Source organism: Manis javanica, chromosome 6 (assembly GCF_040802235.1).
Source record: "Manis javanica isolate MJ-LG chromosome 6, MJ_LKY, whole genome shotgun sequence".
NCBI classification, from domain to species: Eukaryota; Metazoa; Chordata; class Mammalia; order Pholidota; family Manidae; genus Manis; species Manis javanica.
The window spans coordinates 120,528,220-120,551,220 of record NC_133161.1 but is presented as its reverse complement, the minus strand read 5'-3'; the positions used below and the strand labels follow the sequence as shown (position 1 = coordinate 120,551,220).

General features: G+C 50.0%; 1 protein-coding gene across 6 annotated transcripts in view; it reads right to left on the bottom strand.

The window, feature by feature from the left end:
* The window catches only part of LOC140849988 (uncharacterized), a 50,789-nt gene extending 29,611 nt beyond the window's left edge, over positions 1–21,178 (bottom strand). For 2 of the 6 annotated variants that reach the window (XM_073239405.1, XM_073239403.1), the window contains exon 1: positions 20,527–21,178. Coding sequence is in view for 3 of the 6 variants with exons in the window: in XM_073239407.1 (XP_073095508.1) it covers positions 15,913–16,507; positions 20,527–20,651 (720 nt within the window). In the remaining 3 variants the exon portion in view is untranslated. Of the gene's footprint in view, positions 1–7,091; positions 13,330–14,211; positions 18,883–20,526 lie in introns of those variants that run through there. The other 4 variants (XM_073239407.1, XR_012132582.1, XM_073239406.1 and 1 more) reach the window with 4 other exon arrangements.
* Positions 21,179–23,001: the final 1,823 nt, after the last annotated feature.

The following is a 23,001-nucleotide window of genomic DNA, read 5'->3' as shown; positions in this document are numbered from 1 at the left end:
AGCCCCTGTCCGATCTCGCCGTGCACAGTGAGACGTGATTCCCCGTGAGCGTCCCTTTGTTGGTCTCCGTGAGGCCTCCAGCTTTCTGACTCCCACAGCCTCCTGTCTACAGAGGGAGCGGGTGTGAAGGCCTCCGGCACGTGCTGACTCTCCCCAGGTGTCAGTCACTGCAGCTGTTTGCCTTTTCCTCACCTGGAGAGCCCAAAACTTAGAACAAGGAACACATGTGCCTTGGCCCTTTTGGGCGTCACAGCAAGTACCGCAGCTCGGGTGCCCAGTAAGCAACAGAAATCTTTTCCACCTACCTCTGGAGTCTGGAAGTCTGAGATCAGGGTGCCAGCCTGGTTGGGCTCTGGCGCGGGCTGCCTTCCAGGTGGCAGTCTGCAAACTTCAGACTGTGTCCTCACGTGGAAGGAAGGTCAGGGGAACCACAGGGGAGGCTCTTAAACAGCACTAATCCCATCCACGAGGGCTCCACCCTCATGACCTGATCGCCTCCCAAAGCCCCACCTGCTAATGTCATCAAATTGGGACCTATGATTTCATAGATGGACTTTGGGGGACACAAATGTCAGATCCCAGCTACATGCTTCAGCCAACTCCCTAGTGGGGTGTTTTTCACACTCAGCTCATCAGAGCTGTAGTGATTCTAGAGGGGCCCCAAACTAGTCAGAGAGCGTGAGGTGCCTGGGTGCGTGTGTGGGTGTGTGCGTGTGTGTATGTGTGTGGGCTTCAAACTGATCAGCTCTATGTCCTCAGCCTTACCCGAGAGGGCAGAGGCCTTGTTTGAATGACATCAAAAGCTCCTATTGCCCCTGGAGAGTCAGATACCAAGAAAAGAGCTGTGAATATTAACCACAGTCCTTGTCCTTCAGAGAGTCTGGGCCTGATGGGAAAACAGTTACATGTGGCTGAAAGAGCATGAGACTGGCAGGCTGACATTCTAAGTGGGGGGACAGGTGAGAACTGGGAAGCAGCTGAATGGGGCAGTTGTAGGCTGTGGATGAGCTGCAAAGAAAATACAAAGCATGACTAACAGAGTGGCAGGGCAAGGGGGTGTCCAGAGACCCCTGTGAAGGGGCATTTGAGCTGAAACTTGAAGGATGAGGGGCAGTGCAAAGGCCCAAAGGCAGCAACAGGTTTGGTCTATTTGAGGCCCAGGATGGAGACTGATGTGAATGGGCCCTGAGTAAAGGACAGAGGGTGGAAAGCGAGGTGGGAGGACCTATAGGGCCAGAGGATTTGGGACAGAGCAGGCTAGTGGGAGAAGGTGGTTTTGACCCCAGCAGAATCATCTCAGCACAGCACAATTCATGCCACAGCACCGGGCCAGGCAGGGCACAAAGAAGGAAACTGCATTCTGGAGACTATTCAGATAGGCTTTGATGTTTGAGTTGGATTTTGAGGACCTTGGAGGAGCTTGCTGGGGTGGGGAAGGTGTAAAGAAGGTCCTGCATCCTGTGACAGCAGGAGGTGCTTCTGGAGGCAGTTCACAGTGGAGGCGGTGGGGGCTGCGGCCCAAGCGGAGGGCGCTCGTGTCTGACCCTGCACACAGTCCAAAGGGGTTTAGACTTTATACTGGCAGGATGGGGAACACTGGAAGGCTTTTCCTGGGCCAGAGTTCCCCTGAAACCAGAGGTGCTCTGTGTAGGCTCTTATCCCTACAGGCTGCTGGGGAGGGCAGGCTGCCAAGACTCTGGGCAGAATACTTTGGAGTGTGGAGGCATGCTGCCCTCTGAGTGGTAGGGGCACAGCCCATAACAGGGTGGGCATGGGTCTTGTGGAGTCCTGCCCATGTGCATCTCAGAGGTTCTAAGGACAGGCAAGGGCAAGTCAAGCATGCAAATGGGTACTGTGAGGTCATGGGGGGCCATCGTGCTGACCCTGGCCTGGGAGTGACACACCTGTGTGTGGCTGTGTGCATCTGAGTTCACACACTTGGGCCAGGAAGGTATACACCTCTGTTTGTCCAGATGGGTCAAAGACTCTTCTCACACTGTGCACATGTGTGAGTACACATGCGGTGATGTTGAGAACCCAGTGTGCCTTTGCATGGCCTGTGTATTCTTGTGTGTGCTTGTGTATATGCAGCCATAATGCAGGTTAGCAATTATTTAGCATGTGCCAGGCTATATTCAATTTGAAGTGACAAAAGCTGCCAGAGCTTGTCCCAGTGCCTTGTCTTTGACGAGCATGCTGTGTGTGTGCATTTTTATGCACACACATCAGTGGACACAGTGGGGTATGTGCTCATTCAATAAGGGAATAGAGATGAAGAAAGAGCTATATTTAATTTTGTACAGTACTTCTCAAACAGCTTTGTCTGAATTCGACCTGGGAACCTTGAATTTGCAGCAGACTGTAGTCTATATGCAAACACAACTGACCCTGATGGTGCCTCATTTCAACTCCAGACAGAGAATCCTCATTAAACGAATACCCCCTTTGCCTGGAGTGGTGCAGTGCCCCATAAACATGCCCTCCTTTGAAAATGGAGCAACCTGTCCTCAGTGCCTCTGACGCTCCAGAGCTGGTTACTTCATCAAGAGGAGTTATTCCCTGGTTGAGAGACTTTTTAGAACAACTCATCTCTGCACTTGTGATAATTCTGCCTGACCCGACCAGAGGAAAGTCTGGCTTGGGAATTGAATTGTGGATCTGTTAATTGAGAGCTGAAGCTGGAGGCTTTAAAATGTACCCTTGAGGTGAGGAAGCACTTTCCACTTCTCTTTAAACCTTTTAAATGTGTCCTCATCCCTTCATTTCATATATCTCTCAATAAATAACAGGATTTCTTGTCATCCAGTGATGGTCCTCCATATGTCATAATGGTAGGTAAAGTCCTCACTGGCTGGAATGGGCCAGAAAGTGGTGTTTATAAGGAAGATAACATACACTTTGCAAAAGAAGTGAGAATAAATGGGTTGTTCCATTTTCTCCAGAAAACAAAAACAGAACAAATCCAACATAATACTCTGATGTGTACACATGTTGCCAGAATTTGTGTTTCAGAATCTATAATGATAAGTTGGTGTCTTTGAAGTCAAGCAGGTAGATCTGAGAACAGTGAAGACAGCACTTGGAAGCCAGAGTGGGACTTAAGGCTTTTACCTGGCATGTGGATTAAGGTAATTAAACAAAAATTCAGTATCTCCTAAATCCATACTGAGTTACCTCACATCTGGAAGGAGAATCATGATTTTATATAAATGAGAGTCTAGGGTCTACATCTGGCGGTCAGACTCACCTGACACCCGCCTCAGGGACGTGACTGCCAGCCCCAGCCCCACCCTGCTGGCCTGTGCTCCCCGCCTGGCGCCCAGCACACTCGCCCTCGGGGTGCTGCCTTCAGACACCCCCACCCACTGGCCAAGGCTGGTGCTCTAACGCGAAGGGCTTTACACCGAGCTCTACCCATATTTGCCCAGGCAGGAGGAAGTCTGTTTCAGGGAGCCCTGCTCAGGAAAGACTGCTCTACATTGCTTCCTTCAGCTTCAGAAAGAGGACGGCTGTGTGTTCTGTGACTACACCCGCTTTCCCTCACTGGGATCTCTGTGAATAAAGGGCTGGTTATTTTGCTCTGCTCCAGTACATGGCCGTGCTTCCCTCAGAACAACTGCTTGCGGTTTACTTTACTTCCGTATTCAGTTGCTGTCATTGCTGTTTAATCAGTTTTATTAACACATAATTTACATTCATTAAGAGTTATCAACTTTAAGTATACAATTTGATGCATTTTGACAAGTATGCGTAGTAGAATATCTATCACCACAATGAGTTATGGAAGATTTTCCTTATGTCCATTTTAGTGCAGCCCCCATGACCCCTGGGAATTGGCACCCATATTTCCTTTTCTGCACTGTGTCTCTGCTTTTCTAGAATTCATGCAGTCTTTCGCATCCATTTTCTTTCACTCAGCATATGGCTTTTGATATTCATTCATGATGTTGTGTGCATTGGCTGGTCATTCGTTTTCGTTGTTGAGCAGTATGTCATTGTACTGATATGTGACAGTTGATTCTGTTTTTCACAGTTAGAGACTATTATAAATAAAGCTGCATGCACCCTCCCCCAGGTTCCACAGGCCTGGGGGCTTCTCTTGTGGGCCCTGCCTTGTGCTCCCTCTGCTGGACTGGCCCCACCAGTAGGCAGAACACCACCCGCACGGCGGGGGGAGAGAGGTGGGGATCGGTGTCCCTCTGTCCTGTGGGATCACCGAGGGCTGGCTGCTTAGGGGGCTCACTCCCCACGGCTTCTCCTTCCAGACTCCAGTCCTGTCTACCCACCACCCCTTCAAGAATCTGGCGGGGGGTGGGGACGCTGCTGTTGCTGCTCTTGGGAACTTGACCATTTTTAGTGTTTTCTCTGCATTCTGTCGTTCCCTGAATCAGTAGTTGCTCAGTGACCAATCTGAGTGTGCCTCGATGTACTTCTGCCTGATGCAATCTGTACCCCACAGAAGCCTGGCCTTTTTTGAGAGCTGGTGGGTGGATGGTGCAGCAGAAGGCCACTGTGACTGGGGGCTTCTGGGGTACAGCTGGGATAGGGAAAGGAGAGGACGTGCAGTATGTACCCCCAAATAGGGAAAGCTTGGGTGTAGCGCCGTTCCTTTCCCTCCTCCCAGCTACCCCAAGTGAAATCTGGAGGAATTATAATTAGGGGTGGCCTTAATTATAATCAGAAAGAAAAGTGGCCCTCCAAGTCCTGCCTGGAGCATGGGGGCTGGAGGGAGAGGCGCCGTGCTTCTCGGGTCCAGGTGGAGGTGTGCAGCCCTGGGGTGGTCCTTCCTGCTTCGAGGCTTATCTGGAGGAGCTGTGGCCTTGAGAGTGTGGCTCTAGAGTCAGGCTCCAGGCCCACAGGCCAGCGCCACCACTTGTGCCCTTAGGCCCTGGCTCTAGAGTCAGGCCCCAGGCTCACAGGCCAGTGCCACCACTTGTGCCCTTAGGCCCCTGACTCTAGAGTCAGGCCCCAGGCTCATAGGCCAGTGCCTCCACTTGTGCTCTGAGGCCCCAGCTCTAGAGTCAGGCCCCAGGCTCACAGGCCAGTGCCACCACTTGTGCCCTTAGGCCCTGACTCTAGAGTCAGGCCCCAGGCTCACAGGCCAGCGCCTCCACTTGTGCTCTGAGGCCTTGGCACAGACCGGCTGACTCCTCTGTGTCTCAGTCCCATCATCTTTAAGAAAGCTGTGATTCCGGTACCAAACTGTAGGGCTGAGGGTTAAATGAGTTAACGACGCACAGTGCTTAGAACAATCCCAGCACAGTCTGGGCTCCATAAGTGCTCGGACCCCTGCTCCTGCTCCCTCTCCTACCCACCTCCCCCTCCCCTCCACCTTCCTCCCCCTCCCCCCTCTCCTCTTCTTCCTCCCTCCTTCCTTTACCCTACCAGGGGTCCCCAGGACTCCCAGGTGCAGCTGAGGCCCCAGGCTACGGTGGGGGTTCCCTGATGAGCAGCTCCCAATCCAGAATTCCCCCTGGGATTTTACGTCCCCTCCAGGACAGGAGCTGCATTTTCCCTGCTACCACTTCACAGCTCGCCGTCTCCTTGAAAGGGCAAAGTGTGGGGCAGTGAGGAGGCAGGTAGGACTCCCCTGAATATATGGACTGTAGGAAGGTGTCTTGGCGTCTGAGAACACTTCTGCTTTGTCCTGTGTTCCTTGCTGTTCTTATAGGTTCAGAGGAAACCCTGCTTCCAGGTGGTGATATTTACTGGTAAGTCCTCGTGCTTTATTCAGCAGCTGAACAGAAAACAAGTCCCCTTTTAATGCCGATGTACCTTAAGCATCACAAGCACGCTCCCGCCCCTGGGCACTTGCTCTCTCTGCTCCAGAACTGGCCTCCCAGTCAAGCCTATGCTCCCAAGGCATTTCTCAGAGCCTCTACTAGATGACCTCCTGGGGGTGTCAGCACCCCACTTCCACCCCTTCCCCTCCCCTCCCCTGGCTTTTCTTCCTACTGAACTTTAAACTGTATGCTTGCTTTTTGTCTCCCTTCTCCACTAGAAAATCAACTCCTTGGAGTCGGGGACCTCTGCTGCGTGCTCCGCTGTGTCGGGGCAGATAGAGATCACCCACTGTGCCCTGCATCCTCCAGCCACTCTGCGGCAGCCATGGCACCTGACCCTGGCCTGCAGTTCACTCCAGGGGCTCTGGAAGAGTGGAGCGTCCTAGTTCCCTGGGTCCTGGAAGAGTCCCCTGGCCTCATGGCCTTATGCTCCCCCCACACTGCTAGCCCTTGGAGATGGCACTCTCCCTGGGTGATTTTCCTAACCCCGCCCTCACCTTGGTGAAGGTCGCCTTCAGTGACATCTCCTCATATCACTTCTCAGAATGCCCATTGTTCCAGGCCTCAAGCCTGACTGACCATAACTACTGCTCCTGCATCTATCAAGGGCTCAAGAACACTGGCTGCATGTTTTCAAACAGCAGATATACTTGTTCCAAAAGGAATACTTTCTTAAAGGGAGAGAGATTACCATAGTGTCTACTCCCCAGTGCATGGAACCTGTGTCCCCAAAGTATTTCAGAATTTAGAAAAAAGTGGTTTTTAACTAATTATATTTCTTGTATTTCTAATCACTCAGAATGGAGAATACATTTATAGATAAGGCCTATTCAAATCTCTGAGTTCTGAGTCCTTCTAGGGGCTTTTGCAGCTACTTTTTCTCATTCTTATTTCATCTTCTCTAACCCTAGAAGCCCCAAACGTAGGACCTTATCCAAGTCCTCAGGGACCTGAATCCACACCTGTTTTCCACCACTAACTTGGCTCTCTGGCGCCTGGGAGCCCACATCCTTGTCCTAAGTCTCTCTGCCGTCGACTTGCTCCTGACCGACAGCGCACCATGGTGGGCAGCGTGTTAGTTCTTGTTCTGGAACGAGTTCGGATTGACAAGGCATAATCCGCAGACTCTCCCGCAGTGCCTCTCCAAGCCGGCTTCCCCAGGCCCCATGCGAGGGAGGCAGCTGGACATTTGAATGGAGAAGGGAGACAGCAGCCATAAAGCCAAGCTCTTCCTCTCCACCCCACTTGGCATGGGCCAAATTCTAAAACGCTGGGGACATGAAAACAGACCCTACTGAAAGAATGCTGTGAAAATTCTTCAGCAGCTACAGCTTAGATTTTTAATCCTTCTGAAACCATTCATAACATCATAGAGGATAGGAAAACCAGAAAAATAAGACAGTAGATACAACAAAGTCATCCCTTAGAACCCCGAGTGTGAACAAGTAGGGAATGCCTCAGCTGTTCTATGTGTTGTATGTTGTCAGAGGGAAACAAGAGGCTGTGTGATGATGTAAGAGCAGAATCCATCAGCATCCCAGTGAGAACACTGGTAAGCACAGCTGGGAGCCAGTCTGAGAGGAGCAGCTGAAACTAGCATGGGCTCTTCTTGCTCCAGTTCCCCATTGAATGCAAGGTCCTCTGTCATGTTTTGAGAGCTTGAGCAAGCTGAGCCTTGTGAGCTGTGAAAAACAGCCATCTGAAGATCCCTTACAAGACAGAGCTGTATGCAGGGAGGAAATCTGCTGGGAAGAGAAGCCGAGCCGAACAGGACAGGGCCAGCGGGCCAGTGAAATGGGAGGCCCAGATAAAGTGGAGAGGGGACAGAGCCGGGTGGTCGCGAAAGCATCCAGTCATGCTATTGCCCATCTTCCTAATGCGGCAGAAAGAGCGACAGAGGTGAGCTAGCAAAGCTCTACTGATCTCTCCTTTCTAAAGTTTAGGAAAACCAATTTCATATAAAAATGAGCAACAGGAAAGGATTCTAGCTGAATCCCATATGATGTTTGTAGACCAATGAGAGTAAGGAACAGAATAGAATCCTTACAGCAAAGAAAGAATGTCAGAAAGACATGCTCACAAAACAGATGAAACTGCAACCTAACCAGCTCCAGATACTTAAGAAAATAATGTAAGACCTGAATAATCAGCATAAGAAAATAATTAAGGAAGCTCAGAAAGGAGGCAATGTAACTGAAGAAATAAGTGGATTTAAAAATGAAGCAGAAGCTGGAAGGACCGAAGAGCACACAACCCACAGATCATGCCTTCAGAGCAACAGAGGGCAAATAGAAGGCGAGGTGATCTTAACCTTCAATTCACCCAATAAACAAAAAATGATTTCCATGATTATAGATTGAAATGTGAGAAGTAAAGCTTCGGGTGTGTAACATGGGAGAATATCTTCCTGAGCTCAGGAGGGAAGGCATGAAACATGGAGAAAAGGGCTGATAACTTGTGCTACATTCGAGTGAAGGCTTTCTGTCCATTGACAGAGACCATTATGGGAAGGAACAGGCTGCCCAAGGAATGGGAGGTGCCCACATTACTACACTGAACAAAGAAAGGGCCTCTATCCAGAATGTAGAGAACTTTCAAAGAAGTAGGATTTTTAAAAATGGCAAAGTAGTTGAATGGGCATCCCACAAAACAGGATGTCCAAACTGATAAATACATACATGAAAAAGACACTCAAACTAGTTAGTCACCAGGGAAATGCAAATTCAAATCACAACTAAGTAACACTATATAGCCCCCAGGATGGTTGAAATAGGAAATGCAAACAGAAATGCTGGGATGGAGAGCAAAGGAACTACTGGAATTTTCATTCTGAGGGCTGGAATATTGACTGGTAAAGCCATTCAAAGAGCTGGCTATTAATATTGACTAAAGTGTATGCATGCACAAAGGTGAGCCAGAAATTTCACCTCTGGGCATATGCGCATCAGAAACAGAGTGCATCAAAACTCAGCCATCTACAGGATTGAATGCGGCAGCTGTCATTAATAGTGCCAAGTGAGAAACGACACAGATATCTGTCAACAGTGGGGAAAAACTGTAGTATATTCATATAATGCAATAGTATAGAACAATGAGGAGAAACTGCTGCTAGACCCTACAACAGGTTGCATATTATGAATGCTGAGCAAAATAAGTGAAACAGAAGTATATATACTTCTCTTCTTCCAGATCAAAAGCAGCCAAAGTGAATTTATGGTATTAGCAGTTAGGACCAATTCCCTTTGGAGAGGATGTGAATAGTGGCTGAATCAGGACAGGGGTTCTATTTATTCCCTTGGTGGTGGTGGTTACATGGCTGTGTTCACTTTGCAAAACTCAGAGTATACACGTATTTGTGTACTTTTATGTAGACATATTGTTTATCAACTTAAAAGTTTATGTAAAAACCATGAGTATTAAAATACACCTGTATCTCTGTGAAAATTCTATAATCATATACTGTATTATGGGTGAAATACATAGTAGAATATACTAACCAGAACGGTATCATGAAAAATGTTTTTACTGATGATTTGTTTTTTTCCCCATGCACAATTACACTTACTTATTTAAAATTAGTTTCTTCTTCATACTCTGATTATCTACGGCCCAGTGTAGACTAGCAAATGGGTTAAAAAAAAAAAAAGAAAACCCAAAGAACCCTACCTAGGATTCTATTATCAGCCCAGAATTTAAGCATGTGTTAGTTAGGTATCCATTAAGAAAGCTTTTAGAAGAAAATTTCAAGGTGTTAATTGATCCCTCAGGGGCACTTGAAGTTTCTTCTGTAGTTTCTTTGAAGCTTTGATTGGCTTCAATAAAGATGCATCCACTGATGTGAGTCCCTGATCTAATTGTCTGAATGCATAAAAGATCTTAGTCAATAGGTTCAAGATGAGATTGACCTGCATTTCATGCACTTTACAAAGTTTGCTTCTTTATAAGATTTATAAATCCCCCTTACTCTAAGGAATATTTCATCAAGTCCATGCAGTACATTCTGTTTTAGAGATGACCACTGAATCATACACTATTAGAGGCCTTAAGTGCCCTTGGAAGCTGGCACTCCACCACAGACTTAGTAAATTCAGATAATGTACAGTATGTAATGTCAGGCTGGAGGTAGGAGAATTCACTGCTGTGCTGAGACCACAGTGCTGGCTAAGTGTCATAGGTAGTTTCCCAAGGCCTGTCAGTATAATGCCTAAAAGGAAGCTAACTCTATATTCCCATCTCAGAAGTAAGATAAGTAAGCTGCACATATTCAAGAGTGGCAAACACTTCCAATGCCCTTTTATAAGCCACTTCTTTGCCAGGTGCTGGGGATGCCAAAATGATCAGATCATATCCACAAAATTAATTCCTAATCCTGCAGGCAGGACAGACAATTAAACTTTCAATTAGAGTTCACAGGGTGTGGTTAGGGTTGGTACAGGGTAATTGCTGGCCGCTCAACATCCTTCAACAGATCAGCAACATATTTCCCACCTTTTTCTGGGTAGGGATGGGGGAATGGCAGGCTGCACGACTGGAAGCCCTCTGATCTGTCCCTGGCCACTTGGAAATTTGCCAGCCTGAATCCTGGACCAGACACTGAGCTCTCAGAACTGACCCAGTGGCCCTTTATGGAAAATAATCCAACAAACCGGTATTGAGTGTTGACGATGCCGGATCCAAGTTAGATAAGGGCACGGGCAATGTGTGTGTGTATGTGAATTTCTACAACAAAACTTATTGATTCCAAAAATTGTTACATGAATTCTTCTGGTTCTATGTTCACAATTATGCTGTTTATAGGTAAAGTTTATTTCCTTCTCTCCATTACTCATGTGTATCATTTCTTTTTTTCAGACACTGACTAGGACCTCCAGTACAATCCTGAATAGCAGCAATTACAGTAAGCATTCTTTTCTTGCTCTTTCAGTAATTCACTGTAAAAATGGTATTTTTGGGGGGGTCTGATCTACAAAAATGGCAATTTCATATGATTTAACTTAATAGATACCATTTGTAAGATTAATAGTGTTAAGATATTTTTCATCATGAATAAAATTCATCAAATGCTATTTAAAAAATTATCAAAAGGTCATTTTTACAGCAGTTTTAGGTTTACAGAAAACCTGAGCAGGAAGTACAGAGTTCCCATACAACCTAAGCATCCCCTCATTATTAACATCTTGCATCGTGATTAGCATCCTATGGTACATTGGTTACAATTAATACATCAACATTGATACATTATTAACCAAAGTTCATAGTTTACATTAGGGTTCACTCTTTTGTTGTCCATTCTATGGGTTTTCACAAACACATAATGTCGTGGGTCCTCCATTCTATTATTATGATACAGAGTAGTTCCCCTGCCCTATACTTTCTATGTGCTCTGCTGTTTCTCCCCTCTTCCAGGCTCCTGAACCCCAGCAACCACCAATCATTTCACTGTCTCTATAGTTTTGCCTTTTCCAAAATGTCATATAATTGAAATCATACAGGAGGTGGCATTTCAAGTTGGTATCTTTCACTTAGCAACACACATTGAAATCTCTTCCATCATTGCGTGGCTTGATAGTTCATCTCACTGAATGTAGTATCCCCTCCTATTGATGTGCAATTGTTTGCTTATGCATTCACTGATTGAATGACATGGCGGTTGTTCCCAAGTTTTGGCAATTTTGACTAAAACTGCTCTACACACCCATGTGCAGGCTTTTGGGTGGACATAAGTTTTCAACTCATGTGGGTAAATACAAAGGAGCACTGCTGCTCGTATGATAAGAGTATGTTTACCTTAGTAATAAAGTACCGAGCTGTCTTCCAGAGTAGCTGCACCATTTTGCATCCGTACAGCAACGAACGAGTTCCTGTTGCCACATCCTCATCGGCATTTGGTGTTGTCAGTGTTTTGGATTCCGGCCATTCTCATAGGTCTGTGGTGGTACCACATTGTTTCTATTTGTAATTCTCTGATGACATATGATGTGAAGCATCACTTCATATGTTTATTTGCCACCTGAATTTTTTCTTTAGTGAAATGTCTGTTGAGATCTTTTGTTCATTTCTTAGTTGGGATGTTTGTTCTCTTACTGTTCAATTTTAAGAGTTCTTTGCATATTTTGGGTATCAGTGCTTTATCAGATGTATGTTCTGCAAATATTTTCTCACAGTCTGTGGCTTGTCTTCTTTCTTTTACAGAGCAGTGTTTCATTTTAATAGTATTCAACTTACAAATTTTTCTTTTCATGGATTGTGCCTTTGATATTTTATCTAATAGGTAATCACCAAAACCGAGGTTACCTAGATGTTTTATAGTTTACGTTTGCATTTTACATTTAAGTCTTTCATCCGTTTTGAGTTAGTTTTTGTGAGTTGTTCTTTGCCTAAATTTCTTTTTTTTTGCATGTGGATGTTCAATTGTTCCATCACCATTTGTTGAAAAGACCCCCCTGTCTTCATTAAACTGCCTTTGCTACTAGTGAAAGATCAGCTGGCTGTGTCTCAGGCTAGTCCACATCAAGCCTCCAGCAATCCGTCAACTGCAGTTAAGTGTCCCTACTGGGCTCCAGCACCAGTTTCTGCTCCTGCAAAGCAGTGATTCTCTGCATCTATCTCCTCTCCAGTTATTAGATCAGCCTTTTGCCTATGACCCCAATACTCTGATATATGTAAGAAGAATTTTTTGGTTTATTTAGCTTTTTTTTCTTGTTAGTAGTCCATGAGTGATGGCTTCCAAGCTCTTAACATGTTGGCCTGGCAATGGAAATTTGCATCTGTCTTCTCTTTTTTTCAATACATCCCTGTTCCACATTTCTCTTAGCTTGGAGAAAGTGATGATTTTCTCACTTAGAGGAGAGAGAAATTGTCATTAAGCAGGAGCACAGCTATGTTCCAACTTCATCTTTCGTTGCTCAGCAATGGCCCTTCCCACTTTGTGAGTGCGGGTGGTTCTAAGGAGGGTGTGTGGGGCTGCAGGCAGGTTTTATTCTTCTCTAAGGGCTTCCTCACATTTGTGTGGAGTATTTCTAACTTTCTAAGCAAACCCACCTTGTTGTCTTGCAATTAGCAAGAATGAAAGATTTTTCTGCTGAATCTCTTCTTGTTCTGTCCTCTCACCCACACGCACTCTCAATCCTTCTATTTAAGGAAATTTCAGAAGCCTGCCCCTCACCCCTCAGCTGCCCTGGCAGTTTGGGGATTTGGATTCTGATGCTGAGAATGCTTAGCTTGAACTACAAGCAGGCCCTGCAGACCTTGGCTACCAGCAAAGCAACATTCAGCACGCCTGGAAGGAAGAACTGAAGGAGCAAAAGGCACACCTGTTTGCCATGACCTTGAAGGTGTCCTTCCCTCAGCACCTGCGATCCAGTGCCGCCTCCTCGTGACTCGGTCTCCGCCCTGGCCCTGGCCACTATTCCTGCCTGATCCTCCTGGGGCTGACCCTTCCTGCTGGCCAGCTGGTATCAGTCAGACTGTCTGTTCCGTGGTCATCACTGAGACCCTGGTAGTCACTGGCTTATCCATCTCTCAGATATGAAAACTGATGCATCTCCTGCTTAAGCAAAGAGGACTGTTACTTACAGGCAAGGCTATGCAGTTTGATGCTCCCAAATCTCACCTGGTTGTGCATCACCAATAATAACATAGCTACATTTCTTAACCCTCGCTGTGTCCCAGGCTGTTCTGAGCAACTGATACCTCGTCTACTTAAATCATAACAACAACCTTATGGAGGAGGTACTACCTGGATGTTATGTACTAAAACAATAACACAATAGCAAAAACAACAATAACCTGAAGCAGAACCCAAGAATGGACTAACAGTTACCAAAGGGAAAGGGACTGGGGAGGATGGGTGGGAAGGGAGAGATAAGGGCAGGGAAAAAGAAGGGGGACATTACAATTAACATGTATAATGTTGGGGGGGGCATGGGGAGGGCTGTGCAACACAAAGAAGACAAGTAGTGACTGTACAGCATCTTACTACCCTGATGGACAGTGACTGTGAAGGGGTTTGTGGGGGGTACTTCGTGATGGGGGGAGCCTAGTAAACATAATGTTCTTCATGTAATTGTAGATTAATGATATCAAAAAAAAAAATAACCTGAAGTGTAGAGACATTGAGTGGAGTCTGGCTTTTCATCAACTACCCTGACTCTGAGGAGTGCTGGGCCACACCCATCTCAGGCACGTCTCCTTCCCTCCAGGGTCCCAAGCAGGGTGACAGCCGCTCAGGAGACCTCACCTCTCCACCAGCTCTGCCTCCTTGGCGCACCTACTCGTTCTGCCTGATCCTGGCTTAACTCCTTTGATGGCTTCCTGGGCCACTTAAAATAAAACCCAAATTCCATGCCACAACCCCCAGCTCTGTGGCCTGGGCCCCCCTGATCCACTGGCCACCCCCGCGTTCCCCGTCCACCTGGCCCCGCCGCACCAGCATGCCCTCCAGACTGTGATTGCCTGACGGTCTCTTTCGTTGCAATGCCTTTTCTCCGGTGCAGAATTTCTCTCCTGACAGCTGCGTGCCGACTGCGCATCCTCAGGCTCAGAACCCTCTTCTGAAGGAGAGCGGCGACCCCCAGGCTCCTCTCACTCTGTACCTTGGCTGGATTTTGTTCTTCCTTGCAGCAGAGTTATCTTCTGAAATGATCCTAGCCCATATAGCAGTTTGCTTGCTTATTTTCCTCTCTCTGTATAGAAGGTGACTCCCACAGGGTAGGGACCTCGGCTGCCCAGCTGGCTGGTGTTTGACCCACAATCAGGACAGGGCCTAGTGTGGCATGCAGCACAGAGGGCCTCAGGACACCCCGACATGATGATGCCTGACTAGATGCCTGTGGATTCTCCTTCGGAGCAACAAAAGTAACCATCCACACTGTGGCCTCTGACTGGGATGGCAGGGCCCCACTGTGGTCCAGAGCTTGAAATTGTGGCACAGCAGTAAGCCAAGCACAGGGGCCTCTAAGCTCAGGGCCCCGTGACTGCACAGGGTGCACACCGAGGGGCCAGCCACTGGGGTTATTTCTTCCCTGGCAGTGTTCCTGGGCCCCTCCTCTCACACAGAATGGCCCTCACACGTGGTTTCTGTATTTCTGTGACCGTGAATGCTGCTCATGGACGGGATCCATCTGCCAGCCCCTCCTGCCATCTGGTGCTCAGAACGAGAGGCTCCACTCCTGCGTGTTTGTCCTCGAACTGACTTGGGTGGTAACCTGCCCACCAGCCTTGGATGTAACAACTGAGCTTCCCATCAACACAGACTCCTGTGCGTTTCTGGAAATTATACCACAGCTTAGCTGTTGTCAACCTGCCCCTAAGCACAACCCCTCATTCACACTTGAAGTCAGGTTGATCAGGACATCCTACAGCTGACAGGGTGCTAGAGCTTAGTGCAGAACATTGCCACAAGGAAAGCAAGTCATTTCTATTAATTTTTATACGTCAAGGCCTTTCTGAATTCCATGGCACTGCTGGCAGTTCATCTGGATGACTCCACCAAGTTAGTAAAATTTACTTTGATACTTCACCCAAATCATAAATACAAACATGGAATATCAAGAGATAGATTCCTTGGAGTATAAAAGTTTTGCTTTTTAACCTTTAAGAGATCTTTGGGAAGCAGAAGCCAGTGTCTATCCTTAAATGCCTACTAAGTTCCAGGAAGCAGGAAGGTAAGACCCCTGCTCATGAGAGAGCTGTGAGTCAGCCAGAGAGACGCCTGGGGGAGGGCACAGCAGGCCTCGGGTAGGCATGGTGGGTGATGCTGGGAGGGGGGCAGACCTCTCTGGCCTGCTGGTGGGGAAGCCTGGCTGGAATGGGTGAGTGCTGAGGGGACCTCTGAAAGACTCAGAGGAGGGGAGCAGAGGGCTTTCAAGGCCAAGCGGTGAGAAGACAGGGAGGCACAGGGTATGTTTGGGAGAGACTGATGCCGAGGTGGCAGAGACAGGAGCGACACAGATGGCTGCTGAATTTAACACTGGGCAGCCCTGGGGGTCACCAGGAGGCTGTGACCACAGGAGTGATTCTGTGATGGTGCCATAGAATCTCTGCGATACCTCAGGGATGTGGAGGGGCAGGAGGGTAGACTCAGGGGCCAGAGGGGTCTTCCTGTGTGTCAAAGACAGATGTTCCCCTTCTACACACTGCCGTCGGCCCACTTACAAGACTTTTGCCCCTGGGGCATGCTGCTCTGTACTTCCTGCCCTATTTTCTGTGCCTTTGCAGCCTTTTCCAGATTCAGCAGCTTTCTAAGAAGCAAGTGGAAGGAGTGTGTCCCCCCGAAGAGGTGGTGGCAGGACCCGTGGCCCCAGCACCACCTGTGGCCCACCCATGGGTCGTGCTGGTGAAGAACACCAGGCTGGCTTGGGGAACACAGTGTGAAGTCGCACTGCACCTTTTCCTGCATGTAAGCATCCTGCCTGCGCTCCCGCAGCCACTCCCAGACGCTCCCAGCACGCAGCCTGGATGCCACAGAGGCCAACCGCAGTTCAGAGGAACACAACTCAGCTCCCGGGGACTGCGGCTTCACCCATGGCCGGATGGGCTGGTTGGCAGGTTCCCAGGCTCTCCTTTCAGAGCATTTTCTCTTCCTGTAGACTTCGTCAGCCTGCCCGTGCCTGACCAGGGAGCTTGCTCTGGCCCTCTCCTCCTTCCTGGGAAGCTTGTGTCCCTCAGGGATGCATGGCTTCCTCACACGGCCACGCCCACTCCCGTGTCCTTGTGTCTCACAGCTGTGAGATAAAAGCAGAGGGCTAGGGCCACTCTGGGTCCTGGGGGCCTGGAGCAGCAGCTCTGATGTGCTTCCTGCAAATGCAGATTTGTGAGCTAAGTAGCCCCAGAGTGTTGCAGTCTCATGTGTGTCTTTCGGAGATTTGGTGTTGGAGGGAGGAAGACCAGTAACCCTTGTGTTCTCACTAGCTGCCTGGAGGCGTGTTGCACATGGAGCCACATTTAAACCCCAGACATGTTCCTACAGGAACGTCAGTCCAGCATTTTTTTTGAGTCATGTGACCCAGGGTTTCCATTTATGGAGAAGCTGATGGTCCCAGATCCTTGCAGGTATTTTCTCAGCATTCCTTTGTAAACACTTCCACAGGCCTATCCCTGTGCCTTCCCATCACCTACCTGTACCCCCGGACTGTACCACTGTACTGAAACCACCCCCAGGCTGTGCCTGACCCAGAATAGGTTATTAATAAACCATTGCATATACTGAATCTTTACAACTCTGAGTCATAAGTGATGTCGAAGTTCTTGTTCTCAAACACTCAACGTAGGAGAGCAAGGCAGAGGTTTTCATTTAGAGATAAAGCAAGAGGACAGAGCTCCTGCTCAGGCCAGGAGGGCACAGGAGTCCCGGGTGGTGCCCTGTCTAGGGGTTTTATAGGCAGTTGAGAGACAAAGGGCTAGGGATGTACATCTGCCAAGTGGCCCCAAAAATGTTTATGTTTGAAGAGACATTAAGTTTCTTATTAGTCTTCTGGGTTATTTACAAGAAATGTACTGCTCTGATTTCCTCCCAGGATAGCAGCTTCCTGGTCTGGGAGCCTATCACTCAAGGCTGCCTGCTTTGCTCCCAAGGTGGGCTGAGTTATTGTCTGTTGTTAAAGAGGATGTTAAGAAAGTTACTTTTTAACAAATTCGGTTTTAAAATACAATCTTATTTTCAAGATGGAATCCTTCCTCTTTGTTTTGGGCTTGCTTGTTAAATTGCCCACGTGGCAAATCACTTGCCTAGGGCTGGAGGAAGAGAAGCAGCACCTGGGTAAAGTCAGAAAACCAAGCTGGGCCCCCCAGCAGGCCAAAGCAAATCCCAGAATATCTTGTTTTGTTGTTTCCTGAGGCCCTCACTCTACTCTGTCTAAACCCATGGTCCTTGCCTCATAAACATGATTAGCCCTATTCTGAGGGGTTTTTTTTCTTTGTTTTGGAAGATTCAGGGTGGAGACTTATGTGTGTCTGACTCAGAGTGCAGGCATTTTCATTGGCTCCATGGTGCCCTGTCATGAGAAGAGGGCAGAGAGCATCTGGTCGTTGTACTTCCAGGAGGGGATGCCATGCTGTGCTGCTTGGTTCCTGAATGACACACTCAAACCCCTGCTTTCAGAAGCATTGCCTGTTGACATTTTGCAACAACCCTCCCTGAAGGCTGGTGGCCCACCCAACACGATCCCTCTTCCTACTGGCAGCAGCATTCAATGACTGGTGAGTTCAGCATTACAAATGCCTATGTTGTGGCTCCAGTGGGAATGACTCTGAAGGGCCATCCAGCTCCTGAGCAGCTGGTAGGATGGGCTGGCATCTCTCCTGCAGTTACATTGCAGTTTAACTTCCGCTTCTGCCCAACACAGCTCCCCTCAGCCCTGGGGTGCCGTTCCAAGAGCACTTCTCAAGAAATGCCCTGCGTGCAAAGATCAGAATCTTGTGGGGTTTGTTTCCCTAGGAACTCAGCCTACATCAGTTGGTACGGGATGTGGTCTTAGGATGCAGACTCTAAAATGGGATTTTGGAAATGTGTCGTCCATTGGAAGCGGGCCATGAGAGCCCATTACTGGTCATAGATGAAGCATGTGGCTTCGGTGAAATTGTTAAAACCTTTTCACCAGGGATGATCTGGGCTGGAACACTGGTGGGAGAGAATGCCTTAGTGGGTGTAGCTGTACCTCCTAGAAATAGCCATTTCAGCAGCTGGAGAAATTTGAAGGACATGTTAATTATTTTGGATTATGGAATTGGATGGCTCTTGTTGGAAGTATTCAGTGCATAATGTAAAGATGCTAAAAGGCCATGGTGATGATGGCACAAACATGTCCTCCAGGATCAGGTGAGCAGGGGGAAAGGAAGTACCCAGGCAGGGGAACCTCCCTATCACCGTCCATGGTACACCAGGTCTCACTTCAGGTTGCAGCTGTGGCTCTGTGGGCAGCCCCTACTAGCAGCTGGTAGAGTCTCAGAAAGACAGTCTCAGTTCACAGAAGCTTGATGGGTGCAAGACAATACCAAAGGGCTGTGACCCGCTGTAAGCCCATGGGGTGACCTTGAAGACAGTGGTGGTAGGAGGGCCTCCCGCTGGGAAGAACTGTACGTGGTGCACCTGGTCATCCACCTGTGCAGAAAGGAGAGTGGCTGGAGAATTTGCACATGGTCAGCCTTGAGTAGCATGGCTGGTTGCTCAGGACCAGAAAGAGAAAGCCGCCCTAGTACCTGCTGAGGCCTCTGCTGGCTCTGAGTTACTGCTCCCCTTGCCCCCACAGATGCCACTACATCTTGCAAATCAGGGAGTCTTATTTTAGAGTTCTGCAGACCCCAACCTCTGCCACCAAAAGGGGCAGAGGAAGATGGCAGGTAGCTCCATGTGCCAGGCATGGATTGGGCAGAGGACAGTATCTTTGAGGGTCTCATGGGGAAGTGTCTTCACCTCATATGAAGGAAGGGGGACTTGATGTTCAGTCTAATAAGGTCAATAATGGTCACCAGCTAAGCAGGTTCTGGGAGGAAATGCCTCAATCTCTGTTGTGGCTACTAGCAGAGGTAGGGAGACAGGAGGCATGGAAGACGAATCTTAGAAACCCTAGAGCAGCGGCCTCCCCCGCCCCCCACGCCACCGCAACCAGAGTCACTTATGAAGCTGTGTGCCTCCCAGACCCACATAAAAACATACGACTTCACAGTGCTATACACCCAGGACATCCCCACCCAATCCCCTTTTCAACAGTACAGGCCCCACAACCCAAGCTCAGGGTCCCAAGGACTCTCCACCCAGGCTGGTACCTAGGTAGGCAGGGCTGCACCACCAAAACAGGGCTAGCAATTATCAGCAAGGGCTGCTTTCAGAGTCCTGTGAACTAGACATCCCCGAGTCCCTCAGCTCCTGCTTCTGCAAGAATCCATCCAAATAGTGCACAGCTGAGAGTAGGCCTGGAAGGGTGGAGGAAGGATAAGGGGGCGCTAATCAAGGCCTTGTTCATTTATCTGTTAGTGTGTTTTGGGGAGGGGGGTGTCTCTTGACCTTAGCAGCTTGGTGTCAGGCTGTCACCTCCTTTCACTGGCACCGTGAGACCCTGTGGTCTCTTCCTTCCTTCTTTCGTCTGGCTCCTCTCAGCTGCCTTTGGGAAGGAGCATGTTCTGACTTTGGAGGGATCAGGACCTCAGGCCTAAGCCCAGGGGCAGAAGGGTGGGTTGGCCATGACTCCTTGCTCTTGGCTACAATGAAGGTCCCAAGTTCCCTTTGCCACCTTTGCTACCTCTCAGCACCTCAGCCTCCCCCGCAGAGGTGCAGAGCTGGGGTCCCCTGAAGAGCATTAACTTGTCAGTGCCTGGAGGCTCCGAGTGGGTGGGGATGATTGCTGGGATGCAGGGGTGTGGTCAGGGTACTGGCCCCTGAGCCCTCCAGGCCACCAGGAATCACCTGCTGAGGTGGAAAGGGACTCTGGAGCCCAGAGCCTGGGCAAGTTGTTAGAGGCTGCTGAGAACCAGCTCTCCCCCTTACTGCCGGCAGAGAGCAGGCATCCCCCAGGTGTTGTCTCACAGCCCCTCAGAGGCAGCGCCTCCCAGCCCTGGCCCTGTTCCCGATCCCCCTTCCAGCTGCCCACTGCACGCAAAACCAAGACCGCGCGCGCGCACACACACACACACACACACACACACACACACAAACACACACAAGCTCTCACCAGGAGGACATGGCATGGGTACTGATGGGGACGCATAAAGGGGCTCTGTGCGGAGCTCGGAGCTCGGGGGCACTGACCTGCGGCGGCGAGTCCGGATCGTCCCTGGCGTCCATCGCGGGCGGCGGCCCTTTCGCGCCGTCCCCGTTGCCCCCAGGTGGCTGTCCCGGGCCGCGAGCGACTCCCTCCCTGGGGGCCACTTCATGGCCGCGGGTCCGCGCGCCCTCCTGGCCCGGCCCGGCTCCTCCCGGCTCAGCGGAACTGCGGCCGCAGGCGGAGAGCGAGCGGGAGGCGGCAGGGAGGGGCGGGCGCGCGGCCGGAGCTGAGCAGACCCGGCCGGCACGGAGTCCCCTCGGCGGCGGTGCGCCGGTGCCGCCGCGGCTGACAGCGCCTCCGCCCCGCCCCCGCCCCACGCGGCCCCGCCCCGGAGCGGAGCTGCCGGCGGGACCGTGCGGCTACTGGTCGGTACTAATCTCGGCAGCTTCGGCGGGGGCGCGAGGAGGAGGCCGCCAGCCCCCGGGATTGGAATCACCCCCTTGCACACTTGCGCACCGTCCCTTTCCGGCGGGGGCGGCCCCGGCTCCGGGCGCCGCGGAGGGGGCTGCTGGCCGGGCTAGCATCCCCGGTCTCGGCTCTCGAGGGTTAAAGCTCCGCCGGCCAGCCGCCTGCACCCCCATCCTACACCGCCTCCATCCTGGCTGTTCCTGGCGCCCAGCTTGGCAGCCTTTCTCAAACGGTGATTGTTTCCTGGCCGGGCAGTTGGGGGGCGGTTCTCCCGGACCGCTAGGCAGAGCTGGGGAGCGGGGAGGGTGCGGCTCCCTCCTTGGCTTCAGGCACCCAGAGTGCGGGATGGCTGTTGGGGGCAGATGGTACGTGCCTCGGTGGGATGGAGATGGGGATCTTCAGGCACGGGGCAATAAAGCAGTCTCACCTGCGGGCCTACTGCCTCCTGGAAGTGTACGTCGAGCTGCTGAGTGTCAGCACCGCTCACAGTATCCCCTGACGGTCCAAAGGAAAGGCCAGAGGCGATTCTTGGGGTGGAGCAGGAGTAAGAATAGGACAAGGGTTGGAGCACAGGAGCCAGCAGGCTATCCAGGAGTTTCCCAGGGCTGCCTGGGCAAAGAAGTCACTTCTCCGTCATGGGCTGGGTGTGTGGGGTGGACTGGGGGACGTGTGACCAGTGAGTCCGTGCCTATGCACGTGTGTGTGCACACATGTATGGGGGGTGAGACCTAGCCTTGACAGGTAGCCATCTACAGAGATACTTCTAGATGTTTTCGTGTCAACTTCCCAGACTTAGAAGCTGTCCATATATACGCTTTAAAGGTTTGTATCCCAGGCTATTCCTCTTCCTGGACACCTGTGGTCAGGGCCATCTGTGCCTTCTCCATAGCACCAGATGAAGACCAGCTGGGGTTCTGGCCCCAGCAGGGCCAGAGTGTGTCAGAGATTTTAAGTAGCAGAATCTTCCACAAGGTCTGACACCTTCTTCCCTTTCCTGGTAACCAGCTCTAGACCCACTGTCGGGCACTGTTGAATCAGAATTGTACCACACCTGCCACCTTCTCTGTCCTGGTCAGTACTGAGACAGGTCCTGCTTCTCCCAAGTATGTACAGGGGCTAGAGGGTGGGGTAGCAGTAGGGCAGGGGCTTCAGAATCAGCCACATTGGTCAAGACCTTAAGGTGAGGAAGGCACTCTACAGTCCACATCATCTCACAGACATTTGAAAAAATAACTAATTACTGCCTCTAGGGGCAGCTGTCCCTCCCTCTCACTCCCTCTTCTGTTCCTGTGCTTAACAGCCCTCATTGCCAGCAAGGAAATTCTTTCAGATCTAACCTGAGTACCTCCTGCTGCACTGCAGGATCATTTCCTTAGTCTCTTAATAAGGCATAAATTATAGTGAACTCTACTCTGCATTTTCCTTCCCCAATTGGAATAACCTTGCTGCTTCAGACTATCAGCTAAGAGAACCTGTTCTGAGACCATGTTCTCCTTGCCTACACATGACCATGTTCTTCTTCCCCCTTCGCACCATCTAGAGGGAGGGAAGGGCAGGTGCAGGAGCAGGAAAGGGCAGCACAGGAGAGTACAAGGAGGGGCCTGGCTGTCAGTTTGCATGGTGTATAAACTGCCTCTTTCCCCAGCTGAGCCAGCCAGTCCCAGTCACAAGATCACCAAATGGCAAGGCAGAAATGACCTTAGAGAGTTTCAAGCTCTAACCCCTCATTTTACAAACAGGGAAACTGAGACCAACAGAGGGGATCAGCAGCAGCATGTAGGGAATGTGCGTGAGACCTTGGTGGGGATCACGACTATTTCTCCCTTAATTCCTCTGGGACAGGCACAGCCTCTCATGGTGGGACTCACACGATAAGGAGGCCTGGGTTCAGACTAATTTGGGAGACTGCCCTCCCTCACAGCCAGTCTCCGCAGTAATGAAACCAGGGGTTGGACTAACTTGTCTGAGTCCAGCTGGTCCTGACAGGCTGTGGTCAGTTGGACCCCCTCTGCAGATGTCCTGGGGGCTCTCCCTTTTGCTAACGGGAGCTA